This window comes from Excalfactoria chinensis, chromosome 2 (assembly GCF_039878825.1).
Source record: "Excalfactoria chinensis isolate bCotChi1 chromosome 2, bCotChi1.hap2, whole genome shotgun sequence".
Classification (NCBI taxonomy): domain Eukaryota; kingdom Metazoa; phylum Chordata; class Aves; order Galliformes; family Phasianidae; genus Excalfactoria; species Excalfactoria chinensis.
In genome coordinates this window covers 48498587-48520514 of record NC_092826.1, presented here as the reverse complement: position 1 = coordinate 48520514, position 21928 = coordinate 48498587, and the positions used below count along the sequence as shown (strand labels likewise).

The 21928-nt window shown below is 42.3% G+C and overlaps 1 protein-coding gene across 6 annotated transcripts in view; it reads right to left on the bottom strand.

Annotated features, from left to right (window-relative positions):
• Positions 1 to 2300: 2300 nt before the first annotated feature.
• The window catches only part of MTCL1 (microtubule crosslinking factor 1), a 106389-nt gene continuing 86761 nt past the window's right edge, over positions 2301 to 21928 (bottom strand). For 4 of the 6 annotated variants that reach the window (XM_072327722.1, XM_072327723.1, XM_072327725.1 and 1 more), the window contains 5 exons: positions 19659 to 19913; positions 15575 to 15880; positions 12959 to 12990; positions 10029 to 11589; positions 2301 to 3540 (listed from right to left, as the gene is read on the bottom strand). In XM_072327722.1, the coding sequence (XP_072183823.1) occupies positions 3331 to 3540; positions 10029 to 11589; positions 12959 to 12990; positions 15575 to 15880; positions 19659 to 19913 (2364 nt within the window). In that variant the 3' untranslated portion in view covers positions 2301 to 3330. Of the gene's footprint in view, positions 3541 to 6543; positions 6602 to 10028; positions 11590 to 12958; positions 12991 to 15574; positions 15881 to 19658; positions 19914 to 21928 lie in introns of all 6 variants that reach the window. The other 2 variants (XM_072327726.1, XM_072327728.1) reach the window with 1 other exon arrangement.

Below are 21928 nucleotides of genomic sequence, written 5' to 3'. Positions count from 1 at the left end.
CTCTGGGGAGACATCACTGTGGCCTTCCAGTACTTGAAGGGAGTTATTAAACAGGAAGGGGTCCAACATTTTACACAGTCTGAATATGATAAGACAAGGAGGAATGGTTTTAAAACAAAAGAGGAGAGATTTAAGTTAGGTGCTAGGAAGAAATTCTTTACTCAGAATGCGGTGAGGCGCTGGCACAGCTGCGCATAGAAGCTGTGGTGCTCCATCACTGCAGGTGCTCAAGGCCAGGTTGGATGGGGCCCTGGGCAGCTGAGCTGCTGGGGGGCAGCCCTGCCCATGGGGGGACTGTGTGGGCTTTGAGGTCCTTTCCAATACAAAACATTATACAATTCTATGATTCTACCTCTGTCAGACTTGTCAGGAGAATCTATATCAGAGGCATCCACATCCCCTTAAACTAATTTGTGGCAGTTTTCAAGGCTTCTCCTGCCCTGATTATTCATGAGGCAATAATTCAGCTACCATACAGATATGGAGTGAGCCACAGACTATTTGACAAGGCTTTCTATTTTGTCTTAGAATCTTTAGAAATAACCCCAGAAGGACTATAAACCCATTATTTACGTTATGATTTATGTTAGTAATTACAGAATGTGATGGAGTAATGGGAGGGGAAAAAATGCCCCAACCTCAGCAGCAGCAGCGGTATGGGAAGATAAAAGCCCTGGCGTTTCCAAAGAGCCAGTAGAAACAGGAGACATTTTTTTTATGTCACTGGTGTTGCTAATTAGACTAGAAAGGAACCTATGTTTAATTAATGTGATTCTTTTTAAGGTCATAAACAGAATTTCTACGTGCACTTAACCTCCTCCTTCCTGCTCTGCTCTGCTATACAACCCCTGCTGTTCCATAAGCAGTTTACCTGACAAACCACAGGCAGCTGCTTATCCCCATATCCCTTCCTATTTCGTAGTGGCAAGCAGCTAATTCTCCAGGCTGGCATATTCTTGATTTGAAAGGCAAATGTCATTTCCTGGTCTCAAAGCTACACATCAGCCACCTGAATCATTAAAACAAATTACAGCTGTCACAAAAAGCAGGACAGCATTTCTGCTTGCTGGTGTCTATAGCATTGCTTGTTCATTTGCAGCTTCCAACTTACTTCATGTAGGAGAAACAGCTTTTAAGGGAGCAGCGAACCCTCCCCCTCTGCCTTCAAAGCTGCTGCTAATAATTAAGATTTTGGAAATAAACAAGGATCTTTCATTTGTGGTTAAGCCTTCTTTAATAACCACCATGACTCTAATTCGACCTTCTGAGCAGCTCTTGTGCATGTTCCTCTTTCCCTGCCCAAACTGAAGTTTTGGCAACAAGTCATGAAAGTGCCGCAGCCACAAGATTTTCAAGCACTGGAAAAATAAGTGGGGTGGACTCCCTGTATGATTTTAAGGTTTCAGACTTCTGGGGAGGCCAATGAAAATTGTTAACAGTGAGAGTTTTGGGGTATCTGTGAAGATAATTTGCACATGATAGAAGCATTGCTACCCATGAGAAGCACTGGACACCGCTTCATTTGATGGGGGCACCGGACAATAGGACTCTTCAGTCACTGCGGGTCTCAGTAAGCAGCAATTTTCATAATGATAACCCTGAGGTGGACATCTCAATTTCAGCTTAATAGCCACAGACCTAACTTGTGGCTGAAGTGAGACCTCAAGTAGGTGGAGCTTGGGAGCTGACCCAAGAGCTGGGGTTTGCTCTCATCTAACAGCTGCATTAAAGTTCCTAGAAAGCCAGCAGCAGGACAGGATGAGAGGGACTTAGCGCTCAGTAGAGCTAACCAGGAAGGCTTCTAGGGATCACAGATGGTCCTCTTAAGTAAAAGAGCATCAGAAAGCCTTGGCAAGGGAAATCAAGCGGGAATGAGCCACTTCAGCCCTGAGATAACTAGTCAGAGCAGATCTGAGGCTTGCAGAGAAAGTGCATGGCCAAACAGATGGTGCCAGGCAGAACCGACTGGGAGGTTCCCCCCCTTAGGAGGGCGCTTAGTTCCCAATGCTAGCCACCAGCTTTATGCAAACCTAATGTGGATGTGACACAAACTTGTACTAAGACTAGACTCTTTTTGAGTTGTTAAGTGCCACTCTTTCTGAGAAGAATTTTTTCCTGATATCCAAACTGAACCTCCACTGTTGCAATTTGAAGCCATTACCTCTCATCCTGACTGGAACAGGATAAAGACACATTTTCTTCCACTATGAATAAAGGCAGAGTTTGGGAGCTGCTTCTCCCAAGTAAAATGAACTTGTGAAGTACCATCAGAAACAAACACCATGAAGCACTCGACCAACTTGTAAATACTGAGGGTTTTATTTCCACTTCACATGGTCTCCGACAGACTCCTAAACAAGGCCAGTTACAAGTCGGTACGCCCAGAGTTCTCAATGGTTTTCCCAAAACGAAAGAAGTTCCCAGTAAACACTGTACATAGCCAGTTGAACCGCTAACAATAATTTAAAAACTCCTTTTGTCTAGTCAATGCAAGAATACCAACAATAAAAGTACAGTACAGGTAAATTCACGACAATATTACAGTGGAACGGATGGACTCACGTTGATGTGACGGCAGAAGTACAGTAGCAGTATGTACATGCACTAAAGTGCGAGGACCCAGAGGCATGCAAGTCAAGTATCGTAGGTGTATTTTACAGCTAGAGCCACACGACTTTCTGAGGCATTCTTTTTTTACACTTTTCTCGTGTTTACCTGTATTCCCCTCCACTTCAGCTAATACAATTCTAGTGAACTAGCTTAATGGCTTTCTTCACTACTTAAAAGGTATTGCTTCAGACAGTCGAAGCACCTTTAAGAAACTGACATTTAAAAACTGATAACACTGACATTAAAATAGAATAAAATTAACTTAAGACTCTAGTTTTACATGACAAAACAAAACCAAAAACAACCCCCCCCCCAAAAAAAAACACCAAACTGAAACTGAAAAATTAACAGTGCAAATATAACCGAAAGGCAGTCAGTATTTGGAGAGAGCGTGAGCATGTATTCAAATTCCCTTAAAACTTAATTTACATTTTATTTTTAAATCTTACTTTATATCATTTTTACCCTTTTTTTTTTTTTCCTTTTTTTTTTTTTGTTAATATACTGTATGTAGAAAAGATGGAGACAAAAATAGTTTTCTCAGCTATGAAAAAAAATTAAGTTATTACAGGCACATTAACTGTTTCATTCTAGAAACACCTCGGTTTCACGGGTCGGACATTCAGCAGCTGCATTTGAGAACATTCTTTGATCTCCACTGCGGGACTTCTCTGTCGGGCCCCCTGCAGAGGCCAGCCCCGACGCGGTGCCTGCAGCCGCTCACGCAGACTGGTCTCCCTGGCTCACGGCCTCCGCTGGCGGCTCCTTGCCTCCGCTTTCCTTCGAGGAAGTCAGGTCTCCGGTTGACTGTGACTGTGAGGCAGTAGGGGAATGTGAAGCCCATCGGGACGGTGGGCGCCGGTTTGCTGGTCTCTCTGGCCGGGAGAAGCAGGGTTCGAGGGACGGGGCTAGTGCAGAACAAGGCAGTTCCTTGGCAGCCAAGAGAGCAAAACAGTGGTTAGTAACTAGCATTAGAGGCCATCTGGATGTGAAAAGAATTAAAAAATAAGGAGAATTCAAGCTAAAGCTAAGCATCTGTCAATTGACAGGACAAAAGCAAGCAGTGAATATCTTTCTGTGTGCGTGCTCCAGATATTCGTGTACATGTCCATGATTTATGGAACAGATAAGAGGAGAATGAACGAAGGAGGTCTGGGATGAACTGAAGTAGTTGACAAGCTTCCATTTACTAATTCTTCTTGAGCTAGAAAAACACATTTGCATGATAATATCATGATAATGCATTATACTCATTGCATTTCTCCAAGCGTAGGCCTGGTCTGGCATATGGAAGCAAGGTGAAAATCAACTACTGACTCCTGCCTGCCTCTGATTTCAGACTCACATGCAGGAAAGACTTCTTAGTAAAAGAATAACGACTGTAGGACCAGCTGTGAACTTCAGCTGGATTAAGGATGAGGCTTACCTCCAGATTTCAACTTCTGAAACATGACTCCTCTCTGCCAGCTGCTTTTGCTTGAATTAATTACAGGAATCAGTGTTACTGTACATTAAAAACGATATTTACAGAAATGGGGGAAAACTGAAATAATATTTCTCCACCAGTTTTCCACAGTTCAGCCTACCTGTGCTACTTGAAATCACCTGCAATCATCATTTTTTAACCCCGGCACCAGGTTGATAATTGCTTCTTGTATTTACAGGCTCTACTAACTGCACAGCCAGGCTTCCTGCCTGACTCTCCATGCTCAGTGCATCAAGGTGACTGACTGTGGGAGCAAGTCTGGCTTGTAGTGCCAAAGTAAAAATCCTGAATTTCTCTGCATATTTCAGCATTTATCAAAACAAGTCAGAGGAGTCTGTCAATCTACTGATCTGCATACACTGAAGAGAGCTAAAGAAATACCAGTCTATAAAACAGAATGCGAGCTGGTGGTAAATGAAGAGAGAGATCAAGAGTGACACAGTGCAGAAGACAAGCTCTGGCACAGTAAGCCAAAGGGAAGTCAAGGGAGTAGTAAAACAGCACAGTAGGAAGCAGCAGACTGAGTGCAGAGTTTCAAACAGAGAAGAGAATGGAGAATACTGGGTTAGGTAACATGATGTGATGGGCAGTGAACAAACAGGGCGATATGTCATCAAACATCTTGGTTGGGTTGGGATGATACATGACAGAGACTGATTTCAAAGACATGGAGTAATAGCACTAGAAATGGAACCTGTGCAGGCGTGTGCAGTCTTTGGAGAGTGCCTCAGAGGGTTGAGGCAGGAAAGCCTCTGTGAAGGGCCAGAGCTCAGTGTCTTGAGAAATATGCGACCAGCTCAGCTGCAACCCATTGCCAGGCAGAGCTGTGCCTGTCAGCCCTCAGTGTTGGGCAGCAGGAGCACCCGGCAGGCGCTAGGCCATGGCTTTGGGCCTACATGTGCACTATCACTGCACGTCCTCTCCCCCCAGCTGAGCTGTGAGCACAGATGTGGCCCTTGCTGAAACATAAACCAGTGCTAATGAGAAACCTGACTCCGTGTCCTTACTTCACCCTATCCCATCGCTCTGGGGTCTGAGAGCTGCCACTCATGTTTGGAATCTGTATGCATAGCCATCCCTACAGGCTATGCAACATGACGAATCCAGGCCGCCTTATTTGTGGGCTTTGCCTTAGACTCTCTCTAACCAGAATCTTAAAATGGCATCTTTACATTGCTGCTTGCTTCTGGCTGTTTTATCCTAGTTTCACAGGAGGAAATGAGAGTCAACAGTATGATAACAAAATCTGTTTCCACTGCTGTCACCCAGTTGGTAAGTGTCTTTAAAGCATGGAATGGTTTGGGTTGGAAGGGACCTTATGGACCACCCAGTCCCAACCCCCTACTGTGAGCAGGGACACCTCCCGCTAGATCAGGCTGCACAAAGCCCCATCCAACCTGGCCTTGAACACCTCCAAGGATGGAGTGTACCCAAATATGTTGGCCAGCTTGTTCAGAATGGCAGGATTAGGTTCATCCTATTTTACTGGTCCGTGAACTTGCCCAGAACAACACCATACTACAGTGTCATCTTGCAGAGGAGGGACTGGTAGCCCAATGCTGTAGGCATCATGTTGGATGCCAAGCAGGGAACCCCAAGGACAGATGCTAACTTTCTCAGAGTGTATTAAGGAAATCAAGCCATCAAAAGGGAACTGTCAGGAGTGGTTTTTGAAATCTCAAATGCCCTCCCTTAACATGTGCAGCTGCAAAAGCTAGTGATGTTGAAAAAAATCTGACGTCCTAGGGGTGATTTACTTTGGTGGTTACTTGAGGAGTGGGTGGAGAAGCAGCACCTCTGAGCCTGGATTTGGGAAAGAAGGTTTCAGTTTTAGTTTCTAGCTAATTCCTAGGCCAGGCTGCCAGCCACTGTGGCTATGCCGACATGAATACATAAAACAGGCAATTTTCTGGCTCCAAGGCTGAGTGAATGGTCCAGCCAGCCAGCTGGCATTGACCAAAACTGTGCTGGAAGCAGCTTAATGATGAAATGTGACTGTCAGCCACAGGCTGGTGCTTGAGACCCCCTCCCCAGCTCTCTCCACCTGCTGCCACAGATACAGCCTAAGGGAACACAGCAGCCAGAAGCCCCACACAGGAGTGTGAAGTGATTTTAAAAAAAAAGTTAAAAATCTGAACACTTCCCCAACATTTTTGGGTACTGTAAACTGCTCTTCAGTCCTGCCTTTAATAAAAAACCCAACCACACAAATTCTGACCTGTGTCACCCCTCCATGACCATGCACGCTCCCAGCCCATGCTACCACAGGAAGGAGCCGCTCGGGTTTCCATTTTGAGCACTCCCAGACCATTTTGTACAAAGGATTACACGGAGATGTCAGGTGAGCACCGCTGTAGCTGGGGTCATTTATTATTTCCTTTCAATGCCACATGTGTTCAAAGTGACCACTTTCAGAAAGTTGTGGAAACAAGGTAGAAAGGACTTACAGCAGTGAGGCAGGCAGGGTTAGAGTCCCCAGGGGGCAGTTAATAAGACAGTTTGGTTCTGGACAGAACAGACAGAAAAGAAAAAAGAAAGCAAGTAGGTTGGAAAGAATTATTTTAATCAATATGTATATGTATTTTTTAAGAGGATTTCACACCAGCAAAGAAGTCCCCAGATGCTACCACCCATTCAGATCATGTTACCGCTGTACCAGAGGGAAAGTAATAATAAAAGTAAAGGATAAGCCACCAGCAGAAAAAGATTCAGAAAGGAAGGAAGCAAACACACCAACCCCTTACAATGCTGGCACAATATAGAAGGACGGAGCATTAAACAATCCAAACATTTTTACTTAGCAGAGAAAGCTATCTGTCATCCTTTGCCAACCTTGATTAAGGCTGTGGGAAAAATGACGTTACCATGAAAGAGGAATAAAGTTGTGGCTTTTTTTTCCTTCAGTTGATTCTGAGACAGAATTTCTGCTTAGGAAATCTTTAACAAGCATAAAACCCACTTATATTTATGTTGCTCAGAAGCCTCTCTGAAGGTTTCATGACAGCTCTTTGCCTCAGACTTCTTTCCTGTTCCTTTTTAACAGTGGAGAGAGACTCAAACAGAGCAAAAGCTCTTTAATCCCGACATCACCTCCCCTTCTCTGCAACATTCCCCATCCAACGCTGAGCTGTTCAGTAGCAAGTGGGTGGCCACTGCTCCACCCTCTACGTGGATCCTTGGGGATGGTCCTTCCACAGCGCTGTCTTCAGAAATGGGCCTGAGCCCTCTGACTGGGACAGGTGTGTCACCTCTGTCATTTATGCCCTCGCTAGTCAGAGGAGAAGAATGCTCATGCTGCTTCTATGTAGTTAGTTAGGGAAAATTATTCTGCATTTTTTAATGGTAATATTTGTAAATCCCATGATATGCAAGTAAGATAGTGGTTTGGTGAATTAGCAGGGCAAGAGACTTCTAAGCTAGCTTGGATATGAATTTATTTGTAAGCAGCTCTGGGCAAGTTAGAAAACACAGTTATTATTGTTATGTATGCATATACATTCACATGCATACATACATATGTATGTGAATATATAAATATACATATGAACTAGACTTCACATTGCAGCAGTAATATAGAAGTGAACTGCATAACTAAACCATCCAGAAGCTCAAATTAAGGAAAAATCACCAATCATGCAATTTTAAAAGTCATCAATATACCATGCTATGATTGCAGAAAAAAAGAAGGCGCCCTGTGGTGAGAAGGTTACTTTTCTTGGCCAGAAGCAAACAGGTGATGGAGAAGCTGAGCAGGGATCTGCAGGAGGATGGCAAGGGCAGCACTGACATTGGTGCTGCCCCAAGCACAGCCTGCCCCCTCCTCGATCATCATGTACTATGTGCAATCCTGTAAAGCATAATTTCTGTGGCCAGGATAATACAGAAGTAACCCAAGGTACTGCAAAGTCTAAAGGCATCTGAGCTATTGTTTGCAGCAGCAAACCCACACTTCATTAAGGGCACATTGTAAAGCATCAACTGACACAGGATAAGATAAGCCCATCATGTGACTGCCCACCACCTTCTTTTTCAATGCACCTGTGCAACCAGACAGCAGTCATAACAACTGAGTAAGAGTTGCAAGGAAGAGCAAAGCTTAGTTCTGAGGCTTGGAATTCAAAACATTAGGCAGAAGATACTGAGAATTCACAAACAAGGGCAAATTTTTGCCAGGCTGATGGTCAAGGAGATTTTACTAAACAGCATTGACGTCAATCTCTCCACGCATCAAACTCAGGTACTGACGCTGGTTGTATTTTGCCAGCAGCAATGTGTGGTGGTGTGGGATGACATCCATTTATTTACATTTGAGATCTGCTGAGACATTTAAAAGATGCAGGAAGAAATAAAGAGTTTTCAGTGATGCCTGGAAGGCAAAGCTGCGTTGAACCTGTATGAGTAAAGCATACACTTTCTAATAAGGAATTGTATGTTCTTGGTATTTCAAACTAACAAAATATATAATGAGAGAGAGTGAAATAAATGAGGCTTTAGTTCATTCTGAGGTTTGTGTGCAAAACTTACTTTCATTCATTATTATTTAAAATATGCACATGGGGTTTTTCTTTATATGTACAAAATTCCCTATTGACATCTGCTTAAACATAGGGAATATATCCTCAGCCTAGGATGCTCTGTTAGGCAAAAAGGATTGTGTCCCCTCAACAGCACCTACAAATGATCTGTTGATCATGTCCATTAAAAGCAAGTTGCTTGTACAAGGCAAAATGCAGAACAAAAGCCTCAACACTTAAGTTTCCACAAATCCTCCATCTCAAATGTTGATATTGGAAATGGGGTTTGTACCTTCCCTTGAGGCTACCTGAGGCAAGAGTGGTAGGACTGAACCTAGCAAGGCCCAGACAGGATTCTGGGACATCACCAGAGTTAAGGACGAGCAAGTGTCCAAAAAAAAAACCAACACTGGGATGCTAAAGGGATGGCATGGAGCTGAGAAGCTGAATTCTCCTGTCTGTGTCCTGGGGAACACACTGACCAGCAGAGCATGTGCCATTTTGATGCTGTACCACCAGCAAGGGCTGGGCCTAACGCAGCTTCTGCAGGCCTCCTCAGGGCAAAACTCTCTCACACACAAGTTTGCTGGAAACAGACTTAAACCTGGAAACTGAAAGAGCTTTGTCCATCATTACACCCTGTTTTTGGTTGATTGCTGCAGCACATTACTGGAAATGAGGATCTGACCCCCATTACTTGGGCATACCTGCTGAGATCGATGATGACTGTTAAACTTGTGACAGTATAACAAAACATCAATAAAAAGTTCTTAAGCACTAAGTAAGTTTGTGCTTAGACTAGTTGATTATCTTTGTTTTTCTTCTTCTTTTCCTTTTTCTTTTTCTTTTTTTTTTTTTTTTTTTTTTTTTTGGTAAGGCAGCAACAGTCAATATCAAATCCATTTCATCACATTCATTCATGCCATTTAATCACATTCACAGACCAGAACCCAACTTACTCAAATATATCCAGAAAATGTACGCTGAAGGCCCTGAAGTTTTGGTTCAGGGTACTGAAGTAATTATTCATGCAAACTTGATATCACCCACTCTTGTGTAGGAGAAAGAGCCTACCTTTCCATCTAGTATAGAAAAGAAATCTTCTCAGACCTACAGACACTAGACCATCTAGAAATCCCTTATCCCAGTCATTCAGGAGAGAACCATCTTTATCCCATAAAGGATAAAGCTCTACTGATATTTTCAAGCCTGATAAGGTGTCAGGATAGAAACTCAATTCTTTAACAAGTTCTTCAGAGACTAATCCGATAGTTTAGTGACTGGAACTCGCTGGTGGTACCATAAAGGACTAAGATATTCACTGTAAACACTTGGCAGGACTGTAAGATACCTCATAAAGCATTTGATCAAAGGAGAGTGCATTTAGCTATAGGAGGAAAAACAAACAAACTCATTACCTCTATGGACCCTGGATCTACTTTGACAATTTCTCCTGTGCTGTTGTCATTGCTAAGATTTGGTGGGCTGTGTGAAGGTAGCCTTCTCTCTTCCTTTAAGGCATGCTCCAAAAGTTTCTTATTCAAGATCCTGGCAGCATTTTCTGTAAGTGTGTACCCTGGAGGAGCAGATAAGTCCTGCCTGATACTTGTCACCTCAGTCCCATCTTCCTTTTGTGTCTCTGTACCCAAACGAAGAGGACTGGGTGATCTGCCACGGGCGTTAGTACATGGCTCCTGCACCGGGCCCAGCTCTGGTCTGGGTTCTGCTGACCTGGATCGGCTGCTAGACCTGGGGCATTTTTGGAAGGTCTCATGAAAGATGGGGCTATGGTCAATGATGTTGAACAAACTGGAGAGGCCATCATTGATGGTGGTATGGACAGGACTCTCCCTTGTAGTAGTTGATCTAGCCCAAGCGGACTCACTGAATCCTTTCTGAGGTGTGCCAGGCAAAGTCCTGTTATTTGGCTGGTCTGATTTGGGAAGGATTTTTCTTTGCAGCTTTGGAGAGCCATATTTGGGGGAGCAGCATGTGCGTTCAAACTTAGCCTGGACCTTTTCAATGACAGGGGTCACCTGCCTGCTTCTCAGGCTTCTGGATGGTGAAGAGACAGGCGTGGACCCCCCCTTTGGTGTCAGACACTTGTGTGGACTGCTGGTGATACTGCGCAGGGTTTCTGTCTGCAAGCCGACGCTGATGGTCTGGGTGGTCTGTGTCCCTGTTGTTCTCATACCATTGGTTTGACATGCAGTGTCCTTAAACTGAGGCTCTCCTGAATTAGAGTTAGAGCGTATCGCATTTCGGACAGAGAAAGCGACCTCCTTCATATCATCGCTCATGTTTTTGGACATCTCCAAGCTGTGCAAAGGTGAGGCAAAGCCCACAGTAGTGCAAATAGGGCGTTCAATGGGACGAAGACCATTCTCCAGAAAATCCTTATGGTGTTTGGTCAGGTCACAAGACCATCTTCCAAACACATCAGAGGAAGGACCTTTTGTCTCAGCAACATTCCCCATAGCTTTGGTCATAGAAAACATGAAATCTGGCTCCACTTGGTTTTTCCCTTCACTGCTGGCTATCACTGAGTTATCAAACCTACGGACCACTGGTGGGCTGTGGAAGATCCGAACTCCCATTTTTTCAGTTACACCGTGACTCCTTATGGGCTGCTTCTGGCAGTGCTCTGGGCTGGTCATGGTATTGGTTGTCATTGTGACACTGGTGGTGAGGTACCATGATGAGGCCTGGAAGGGATCTGGAGCAGGATCATGCCCAGCTTTCCCAGATTCTGTCCTTTCTATCCACCCTTCTGCAGGCTTCTCGGTGGCCGCCCCGTGATTTCTGGTGCTACTGTAATCCCAGTTTTTGTTGAACTCCTCTATGTATTTCAGATCATCAGGAGACAAAGGAGGGGTTATGTCATCTTTGCTGCTGGATAAAGGCAAGTTTTTTTCTGGTAGAAATGGAGAAATATCCATCAAGCGCTGGAATTCTGACATGGAAGAAACAGACATGGCCCTGCAGAGAGGAACACAAGAGTATCACTTATAGTCTTGAAAATTCTCACGGAGATCCTATTTTCAACAGAAAACTGACTGAGAAAATCCAGCTTTCACTATCTGCTTCTATACAAAACCACATTAGCTTTCTTTTCATTAAGAACCACTTTTCTTGTTTTGTTTTTTTTTTGTGTTTTTTTTTTTGTTTTTTTTGTTTTGTTTTTTTTTTTTTTTTTTAATAGCTATGAAATGAAAGCATTCCTGATGTGTTATTAAAAGTACTGAACAGTTTATTAATGCTTCTTAATTTACTGCTTTCTCATGGATTACTGCTTGGCAAATGTCTGAAATATGCAGCAGTAGGGTGCATTTCGGAAACACATTATCTACAGAAAACGAGTCTTTATGACAATACGAGGCAGATTTTTCAAAGCAAATACAGAGCATTTCTGACTTGCTGTGAAATCAGCAAGTTCACCCCTACTCCTGAGAGTGCTTGGGATGTGGGACACACTAGCTGAGATGCAGTTACATTTAACAAGCATGCTGTACTTTGAGAGGAGGGAGTCTCTACATGATAATACTGGATTTTTGGCTTTCCCACACATCACTGGTTCGTACAAATCACAGACTTGAGTTGCCCTACTGCTTCTGTATGAGGAAATATCAAACAACAAAACAATCTTTCTCAACGGGACTTCTTAAAAAACATAAATGAGTACAGTTATGAGAGTCAGCTCAATGAGGTCTCTAAATCTGGATGAGGTCTCAGGAAATGGTGATTTTTGTACAGCAATATTCTGGAGGATACAGTAAAATCATGCTACGAGATTTTGATCAAGTGCAGAGTTTGGTTGCATCTACATTAGAGAATTAGGTGACACCAGGAATGCGCTTTTGAAGTGAATCTCCTACTCAGCTGCCCTTGTTTGCATTTGGGGATAAAAATGACCTGGAAGATGCTCTCCAGAAGCACAGGAAGGCACTCTAGGGCCAGATGGGCATTCAGCCTATGGGATCAGACCAGGACTAGTACAAAGCAAAACATCCTGGACATGCAGGAGTTTGTCAGGTCCTTAGCACTAACTGTTTTCCTCTACATATCTGTGTCTACAGGTCCGTACTACTTGCTAACGTAGCACCAGCACTGTGAACTTTCAGACAGTTTGATCTTTGTGCCCCACAGCTAAATGTGGCCCAGGTTAATCGGAGCAGAACAGAAGCATATTGAGACAAATTAATCCCTGGCTAAATCCATTAATCTGGATCGCTGGCTGATAAGGAGGTGGTACGGCTATGCCTGGGGTCTGTGCTTTAGGAACAAGAGAGACAGAACTCTGGTTATCTGACTGCTTGATGTTTTTTTTTTCTCTGCAAGTTTTATTCACCTTTGAAGATTTCCTTTGTGTGTTTCTTCCTCCTGAAGAAAAACAAAAAACAAACAGCGTAAGTCATTTCAGAACCTATTTGTGGCATTAACTTGTGGATGTTCTGTCATTCACTTCTAGGTGGTTCCACAAGGTATGTCTGGCTTTAAAAAGCAGCTTTCTTTCAGATAGGGAATCTTAAATTGCCTCTGAGAATACTCTTCCCTTTGCACATAGGCAGCAAAATGGCTAATCCTATTAGGACGACAGCCTGCACATAAAAAGCCTGTATGCTACATCTAGAACAGCCTTGAACATGTACCTATGGAAAAAAAAAAAAGCCACGTGTAGCTTTCTTCCATTTACAATTGCCCAACTCAGCACAGCAAATGGCTTTTTTTTTTTTTTTTTTTCCACGTGTACAATGTATTGTTTTGGACTACTTATTTGTAAGCAAATGTGTTCATGGAATTAATCTGCTTCACGTCAGAGGCCTGGCTGTGCTGAAATAAGAGATAAAATGTGCTCCTCTGACATAAGATTTCAATACATGTTTTTTAGGAACCATCAAATGGCACCATTTGAAACCCATTAAGCTAGCTATGTTAAAAGTGTGGGAAGACTATTACTTGCTTCATAAGGGGAATACCTACAGTTTGCTAATGTCATTAAGATGTTTTTATGGCAATTACTTTTCCATGACAATTAGTTGTTGCTTTTTTTTTCTTTTCTTTTTTTTAATAGATACTTCTGAAGTAACTTCTCTGCAGTTGTTGTTTTAATTGTTTACATGTCTAACAAAACAGGAAATACAAAATACGATCAGAAACAAAAAAGACTATTAGTGCTCATTATTTTTATACAAGCTTGTGAATTCAAGTCCGCTGCCAACACAGAAGTGTATTTCTCATTATAACTATCCAAAATGAGCACTGTTTCACTCAGCAAATACCCTTCCGGTATTTATCCAGAGTCAGAGAAAAAAATAAGAGTTTTACACTGGTGTAAGTCTGGAATAAATCTGTTGGCTTCAGTGCAGCTATTACCGATTGAATTTGATCTAAATGAATGGAGAATCAGGCTGAAGGCTAGACTGATTTTGCTACAATTAGTACCACAAAGAAAACACAGTGGTGAGGAACAGTCAGCAGGCTGCGATTGCCTCTGTGCATCCTTAGTAAAGCTATTCATTAAACTCCAATCAGCTTTGCTTGAACAAACCCACTGAGGCAAAATCACTTTGCACAGGTTTAACCAAAGTATGCTTTAAAAGGAAGAAGCTATGCAAATATCACCAAGGACCTAATTTTGCTGCCAACACTTTTGTCGGTGGTGGTAATGTCTGAAAATGGAAAGCATCTGGAGAGATTTCTGTTTTTAACTATCAGCCTGAATTAAAAGTAAAGAAAATGGCAATCAGAGTGAAACACAAAATGTAGATCCCTGACAATGGTATCAACATTTTACACAGAGAACTTAAATGTGTATGAAATAATCGGCTGAGAGATAATAAATACAGAATCCCACATTGCTCCCCATAATGTTACGCTACTGGAGGGAGGCAAATCTAATTGGAATGCATATGCAGCAGCTCCAGCTATCTAAAATACGAGAACTGCAGCCACATTTCTTGCCTTTCTTTTCTCTTTTTTTTTTTTCTCCCAGAGAACCTGATCCCCCAATCCTTTAGCTAAGGAACAATGCTATGCATCTTAAAGAAATACTTTGGTCAAGTTTTTGCAAGTTTACACGTTCTAGTCATGATACACTGGTGAAACTTTGTCAGTATTGCAGGGAGTGGTCAAATTTTCAAGCCTGAGTATACAGTTATATTTGTTACTGGAAAACTTCTGCTTCCCTGTTAGCTATCAGTGTGTCCCCTCAAGCTCTGACATACTCAGAGCACAGGCTGAATATCTGACAAAACTGTGATGACCTAAATCCAGTGAGGGGATTCAGAGAGTGCTGTGGAAGCAATTTTAGCAGAACACAGGCTACATTCTGTTTAGATGTTGTCCTAAGGGATGTGGTTTAGTGAGGAACTATTGGTGGTAGGTGGATGTTTGGACTGGATGATATTGGAGGTCTTTTCCAGCCTTGAGGATTCTGTGATTCTATGACACATTCTCTATGGTCCAACAGCATCTCTTAGCGCTTTCTTCAGGATCTCTGCAGATTTACAGTACAATCTGAGGGCAGATACTTTGCTGATGATGAATACTTCTATTTTTAAAACAAGTCATCTCACTTCCTCCCACTAACCTACTTAGGAGGCAGCCACAATGGAGGAACCTGATGTAGCTCTCTACAGCACTTCAAGTTTAACTAGCAGTATACAGCTCATGTATTTACAACAAGATGAGATTTAACACCTTCTGAGCCAATGTTACATCTAATAAAGTTATCATAGATAATATGAATGGCCACCAGATGATGATGAGGCCTTTAGATTGGACATTATATACACCTGTCTGATTGGCTCCTAACAAGGAACAAACCCCATTTGTTATAAATTCCCTACTGAGTAAATGCGAGCAGTGACCGAGACACAGCATCTTGCTTCTGAGAGCAGGGGTTTGGTACCAATTCTGACACAAAACAACAGGCAGGCTTGACAAAAGTTAGAAGTACACATACTTCTGTTAATCCGGTCACGAATTTCTCTCGCTCCAGCTGCCTGGAGCGATGTTCCTCCGACTCGTCGGGGGAATCAAGAGAGAGTGACTCCAGGAAGAGGTTCTCTGTGGCACTACACCGATCGCTTTCCTTCAGCTTGGACAGTGACCGGTCATCAAACTGAATGGCATCTGAGTCAGAGTAGGATCTTGACCCCATCGGACGGGGCATGTGAAGGTTCCCCTGGGTTGTAAATGGACGAAGGTTACTCTCCTTCTGGTCACATAGAAAGCCCCCTCCTCTTCGTGGGCTCACTTCTTTCTGAAGCTGGGAACAAAGCAGATTGGAAGGAACAGCAATTATTCATGCAACGTATGGCACTCTGCATTTCTTATCCATCCCCAGGAGCAAGGCAACGCAGAGAGCTGGAGGGCTGGCTGAGATCATTGCATGGCTCCAGGCACGCTGGCTTTTCTCCCTTGGTCCTTTTGCAACAGGAGATGGACCTAGGACTTTGATGCTATTACTCACAAATGATTAAATACATATTAACTTTTGATTATTTACACACACCTTGCTTGTTTACCTGTATAGATGTATGTATATACATTGCATAAATACACACAAAATGCATCTGCCTATAATCCGATTTTTAAAGGAACAAATCAACTCAATGCTGTTATTTAAAAATAGTCCTGATATTAGATTGTAATGCAAAACAAGTAGAAGCCCAAATAAGTGTGAGTGACTTTGAGTGTCATCGAAACAAAACCAAATTTTTCCTCTGATCAGCAACATGAGACTTGCACTTTAATGTAACACCACACATCTTGTTTCCAGAGGTAGTAAACCCCTCTTAACAAAAGGCAAAAGCTTTGTTTTAAAGGTGGTCTACCCCTAATGCGCAACTAGAAGGTTGACTGTTTCTGAGAATAACAAAGTTTGAAAGGGATGAATTAGGCATGTAAGGTGTTTTTTAAGAAAATACATATTTATAGAAGGACCATCAAAGCTATTCACTCTACACTGTGCAAAAACTGGATGAAGAGAGGGCCAATCGCTACTGACACTGAACTACCATCAGTGTTAGAATTAGGTTATGTGATCAACTTTTGCTTTAATTGTAAATACAATTTACAATTACAAGTAGGTGAGGTAAATGATATGTTCAAACACAGTTAATGACAGCAGGAATCTGATACATAACTCCTGTGATTTGCTACAGCAACCTCCTAAGGTCACTGAGAACAACCTGCAAATGCAACCCGTTCCCTAGGATCTTGGGGACTGAGGACCCACAAAACAGTCTTCTAATGTTGTATTCATATGGAAAAATAAACCAGCATCACAGTGCCTAATATAGGTCAAATGCAGATTTTAGGCCAGGTCCCAAATTGCAAAACTTGCACAAAAATGTGAGTGTATCTTCAGTGTTTTGTTCATTATACACAAAATCTGAAAGTGATTTATTAAAAGGAGCTAATTTAAGATATCCTATAAAGGTAGGGTCTGGAGCATGTATCTCAAGATATCTTGGAGTAAACCACCAACCTTGCAGTTTTAAATATTTATTGGTGAGATCTCTGCAGAATTAGGTTTGGGAGCACAGTGGAGGGAGATTCACTAAGGGAAAACAAAGTGGCAGTGAACTTGAAAATACAAAAATAAACCTCTGAGCTCAGAAAGAAGTAGGTCATCGTGGTCTTTTATATGCGAGTGGTACCACTACAACTATCCAGAGTAAAGTATTTTATATATTTGATACATTGATGTGAGCTTCCCTCTCATCGGACTTGCATTATTCATCAGCAGACAGGCATAAAGCATTAGTAGGAAATTTGGCACACACGCTTCAGTTATCTCTTAGATTCTGTCTTCAAATATACACACTGGTATAGTCTCCTCATCTTCCAAGTATTGCCATACATGGAATACACACAGAAGAACACAGAGGAGAAAGAGTTCAGAAAAATACTAATTGCTCCCACACAAAGCAGGGCATGACTGCAATTGGAGAGGATATTCAGCAAAAGCCTGCAAATATTTGGAAGCTTCCTGTCACACAGGGAAATGTTTGATTATAAGCAAAGATGGGATTATGAAGTTTGGCAGGCAGATAGCCAAGATCTCAAGTGCTATTTCTGGTCATCTAGTCCTCTGAGATTAGCCTGACATAATATTTTTTTATTTTCCATATCTATTGCTAATATTGTGTACAACTCTTGTAAATACATAGCGGGACTCTAGAAGATTCAGAATAGTAAAAGAAGAAATCAGCTCCAGGGTTAGTTAAGATCTATTCTGCAGACTCTCTCAAGATGACACTGAGAGGTTATGTCAGGTTTGAAGAAAATTAAAGGCTAGGTACCATTAGCAGGGATTTCTCTTCACCCTTCAATGTGCCTCATTCCCAGGGAACAGAGTAAGCAGTCTCGAACAAGGTTAACTCCCTCAGGCTACTGAGGAGACACCGAAGAGATAATATGAAAAAATACACTTCACAGAGACAGCAGAATAAACATCCATGGAGGTACCAGTGACTCTAAGCAGTAGTATATACCCATGCCCTTAGTATACTGGGAAACTTTTTAACAATCAATCACTTAATTCTCACTTCGCATGAAGTATCCACAGATATTCAACAGTTAGAAACCAGCCTAGTTAAACAGGGAGATCTTAGCTAGTGAAATGTGGGAACAAGATGACTGATGAAGAGCTCAGCTACACCCCTTCTTAGCTCATGTGCATTGGTTATTTTATCTTAACAGACGTATTACAGTTCTGCATCATAAGGCATTGTAAGGGCTAGTTCACAAAGCAGCATGAAGTATTCTCAGAAACTCTCAGATGAACAGCATATCACTTATTGATATTTTCAAGGAACTAAAATCCCCTTTCTTGGTTTGTAAAGCTTTCATATTGGTCACCACCAAGTCAGATCCATAGAAATACCTGTAGAGTACAACATTCACCTAAATGCTTCTCTAAGGGTTTAACAGCTGTCACTTACAATGAGTTTTAGTCTTGTACTCATAATATTTATAACCTGGTGACTTTCCTCTTCTTGTTGCAGCCCAAGGGTGAGACCATGAGACACAAAGAACCCTTTCCAAAAAGCAGTCATGAACTTACACCACGCTTTCATCAGCTTAACATGAGAAGGTACTTTGTAGTTCATTCAGGCAGCACTGCTCCCTAGAGAGCATGCACAAATGTGATGCAATTCCATTTTTGATGTCCTAGAGACAGGAAGTATTCAGTTAATTGAGCACCCCCAATTTCAGTTGTTTTTCTTACTCTTCCTGGAATGCATGACTCAGAGATGAACATAGTTCAGTCAGAAGTGGTGTATTAATTCTCCATCATTAAACTTGATTTTCCTTTTTTTCTGTGTGTGTGTGTTTGTGGCTTCCAGCCAGATAATAAATCCATTAAGCATAATTTAGATCAACATTTTCAAATCAAGCTCTAATACTAAGCAGATGAAAGTGCAGACGGGCGTGAAAAACAAGGGAATAGGTATGTAATTATCAGATTTGCAAATGATAGCAGATGTGTGCACAAAACTCATGTGACTAAGGTCAAAAATGTCTTTCTAATACTTAGCATTGCAAACTGTTTACTTGTTATCAGTCAGGTCTCTTCATGAATAGTTACAGTAGCTGTATCTTTGGTGGCAAATTCACAGATGAACAGACTTTTCTGGCAGGAAGCTGTATATCCAACCTTGAATAACCCTGTGCGTGGGATTGAGTGTTTAAGCATGAAGGGATGCACATAAGCTTTCAAACAGAATGAATCAATGTGACCATCCCCGTCCAGGGTAATGGAAATGAAGCAGGAAATGGCCTTTAACCTGGAGCTGACTTCTCACAGGCTTTAGAGGGATCATGAGCATTTCCCCTTTACTCCCTTGTGTATGTGAATTGTTTTGTATCTTGGGAAACACTGATGTATCCAAGGAACCAAAATTGTTCCTATGCTGTTTCTTAAAACATTTTTCCTTTAAACTGTTCCTTGACCTTGGTCTGAGCACAGTAACAGCGTAACACCTCACACTAGCAGCCAACCATTGCCCATCCCAACTCCAAAGCTGACTCCTCACCTGCTCTATCCGCCTGAGCAGCTCTTTCTTTTGCCGTTCCCATTCTCGTCGGTCTCTATCAAGCCTGTCCAGGAGTTCCACCTTTTCTCGGTTCCAGTTCTTCTCACTGTGCTGGATTTGCCAGCGGAGGTCCATCACCACTCCGTGAGTCTCAGCCAGAAGCTTCTTATGCTCCTCTCTTTCCCGTTTAAAAGCACCCTTTGCATCAGAAGTGATGCCTGTTTCTCCAAAACCGTTCTCGTTCTTCCTTCCCAGCTGCCATCAAAACAAAATATTATTAGAACGTCTGAGAAAGAAAACTTTCTCAGGTAAAACCCTGCCTCAGGAAAGGAATTTGTGTTAGAGACTTTTTGCCCACAACAACCTTCAGCAGTGTGTTACTGTATATCTCCTCGCACCTCCCAGCAAAGAGACCAGCACCAAGAGATGTACTGAGATCATGGTAACCAAATTCATTTATATGGCTGCTAACTGACAATGCCTTCCATTCCTTCTCCTTTACTTCATACTGAAAGATCAGCTCAATTAGAAGAGTTGGCTCAGAGTAATTGGATCACAGGAAAATCACAGGATGGCTGGAAGGAGGTCTCCAACCCAACCTCATGCTTCCAGCTCTTGGCTTTGTTCTGTTTCCAACAAACCTCAAAGGTCAGAAATTGCATAGCTTCTCTGGCAAATGTGGACCACTGCTGGACTGTGGTCAGAGTAAAACAGGTGCTCAATGTCATTGTGTGAGGTCAAGAGAGGGAAGAATTCATACCTGAAACTTGACCTTTTGTTTACAACTCAGTAGATGAGTAAATGAGTCAGGATAGGCCTGGCTCTGCAAGCAACCAAGAGAGAAGAGCAGTAAAAACTCATTTCTGCCTCTGAAGTTGTCTTCAAAAGGCAGAGGCAGCAGGTTTCCTAGGAAACATGCTCCTTTAGCAAGAGGGGAGGACAGCACTTTCAATTGTTTGAAGCAGAATGTAAGCTCAAACTCTAAGCACAAAAGGAAGTTCAGACTGGATTAGGGAGTAAAGCTTATCTGTCTCTGGCACAGCCTTCCCAAATAAATGGCAGAGAGGTCATTGCCTGAGTTGTCTGCTGAGCTGCAGAGAACAGCCTATTATAATCACATGCATCACAGGGAGACCTTAAGCCCCTGCATCTTCTAACACTAATTTCTGAAGTCAGTTGTTCTCAAACCAAGCAAGTAACCATAAAAATCAATTATAAAAAGCACCCTATGGGCAGGTTGGATGGGGCTTTGGGCAGCCTAATTTAGTGAGAGGTGTCCCTGCCCATGGTGAGGGAGTTGAAACTAGACGGTCTTTAAAGTCCCTTCCAATCATAACCATTCCATGACTCTATGAATGTTGACATGATACTATCTTCTTTCCCTTAACCTGTTTATCCAGTGTAAATCTTTGTAGCCAGAATGGTGCTGAAAACATTTGACTCAGCTGTGTGATATCTTGTAGAGTCACATATGTTAGATACTGATGGGCCTCGATCTGCAACTATTCACACCTGTAAAACCTTCCTGAAGGTAAATTTGACAGCAGCGGAGCATTTCACTCGGTATTAACTCCAAGCTGTCAGTAAACAAATCAAAAGGCAGGTACCAAAAGTAGAGCAGAAGAAATAACCTCAACTATGTGGAAAATATTTTTAAAAAGCAGAAGATATTAAGAGTATTTTAAAGATGGAATTAAGATGGAAAGATTAATGGGCTAATTAATTACATATTATTCAATTATTATTATTTTTCTTTTCTTGAGTTCATTGTTTCACTGATCCTGATGGTAAAAGTCCCATTGACATTGGTGGCACTGGGGAGCCCGTGGGTGCAGGAGAAAGGACCAGCAGATGAGGGCATGGGGGCTGCTCATAGCAGTCCGAAAATTACTTTGCTGCCAACCACAATGCTTCCCTCCTGCCCTTTGGAATTAGTGGAGTATAGCCTACTTCTACGTTCCTTGTCTGTAAAGCAAAGTTAATAATTACTTACCATAATGTATTACGTGATAAAATCCAAAACATTAAGAGACTCTAAAATGACATAAACTATACAGTTGTCTTACATCTAAGCCTGACAGAGAGCTATTTAGAACTTGTTTATTCACCTTTCAAGGACCTTTAATGCCCCTGCAGACTTCTTGTCTTGCAATAGAAGCTCTTAACAGATGTTGCTGGAGTGCCTGGAGTAAATCCAACCAGGCTGGAGCCTCCACTGAACAACTCTGCTGTCTCCTGGGGAATAATGCCACTTACAGTAGTAACTATGG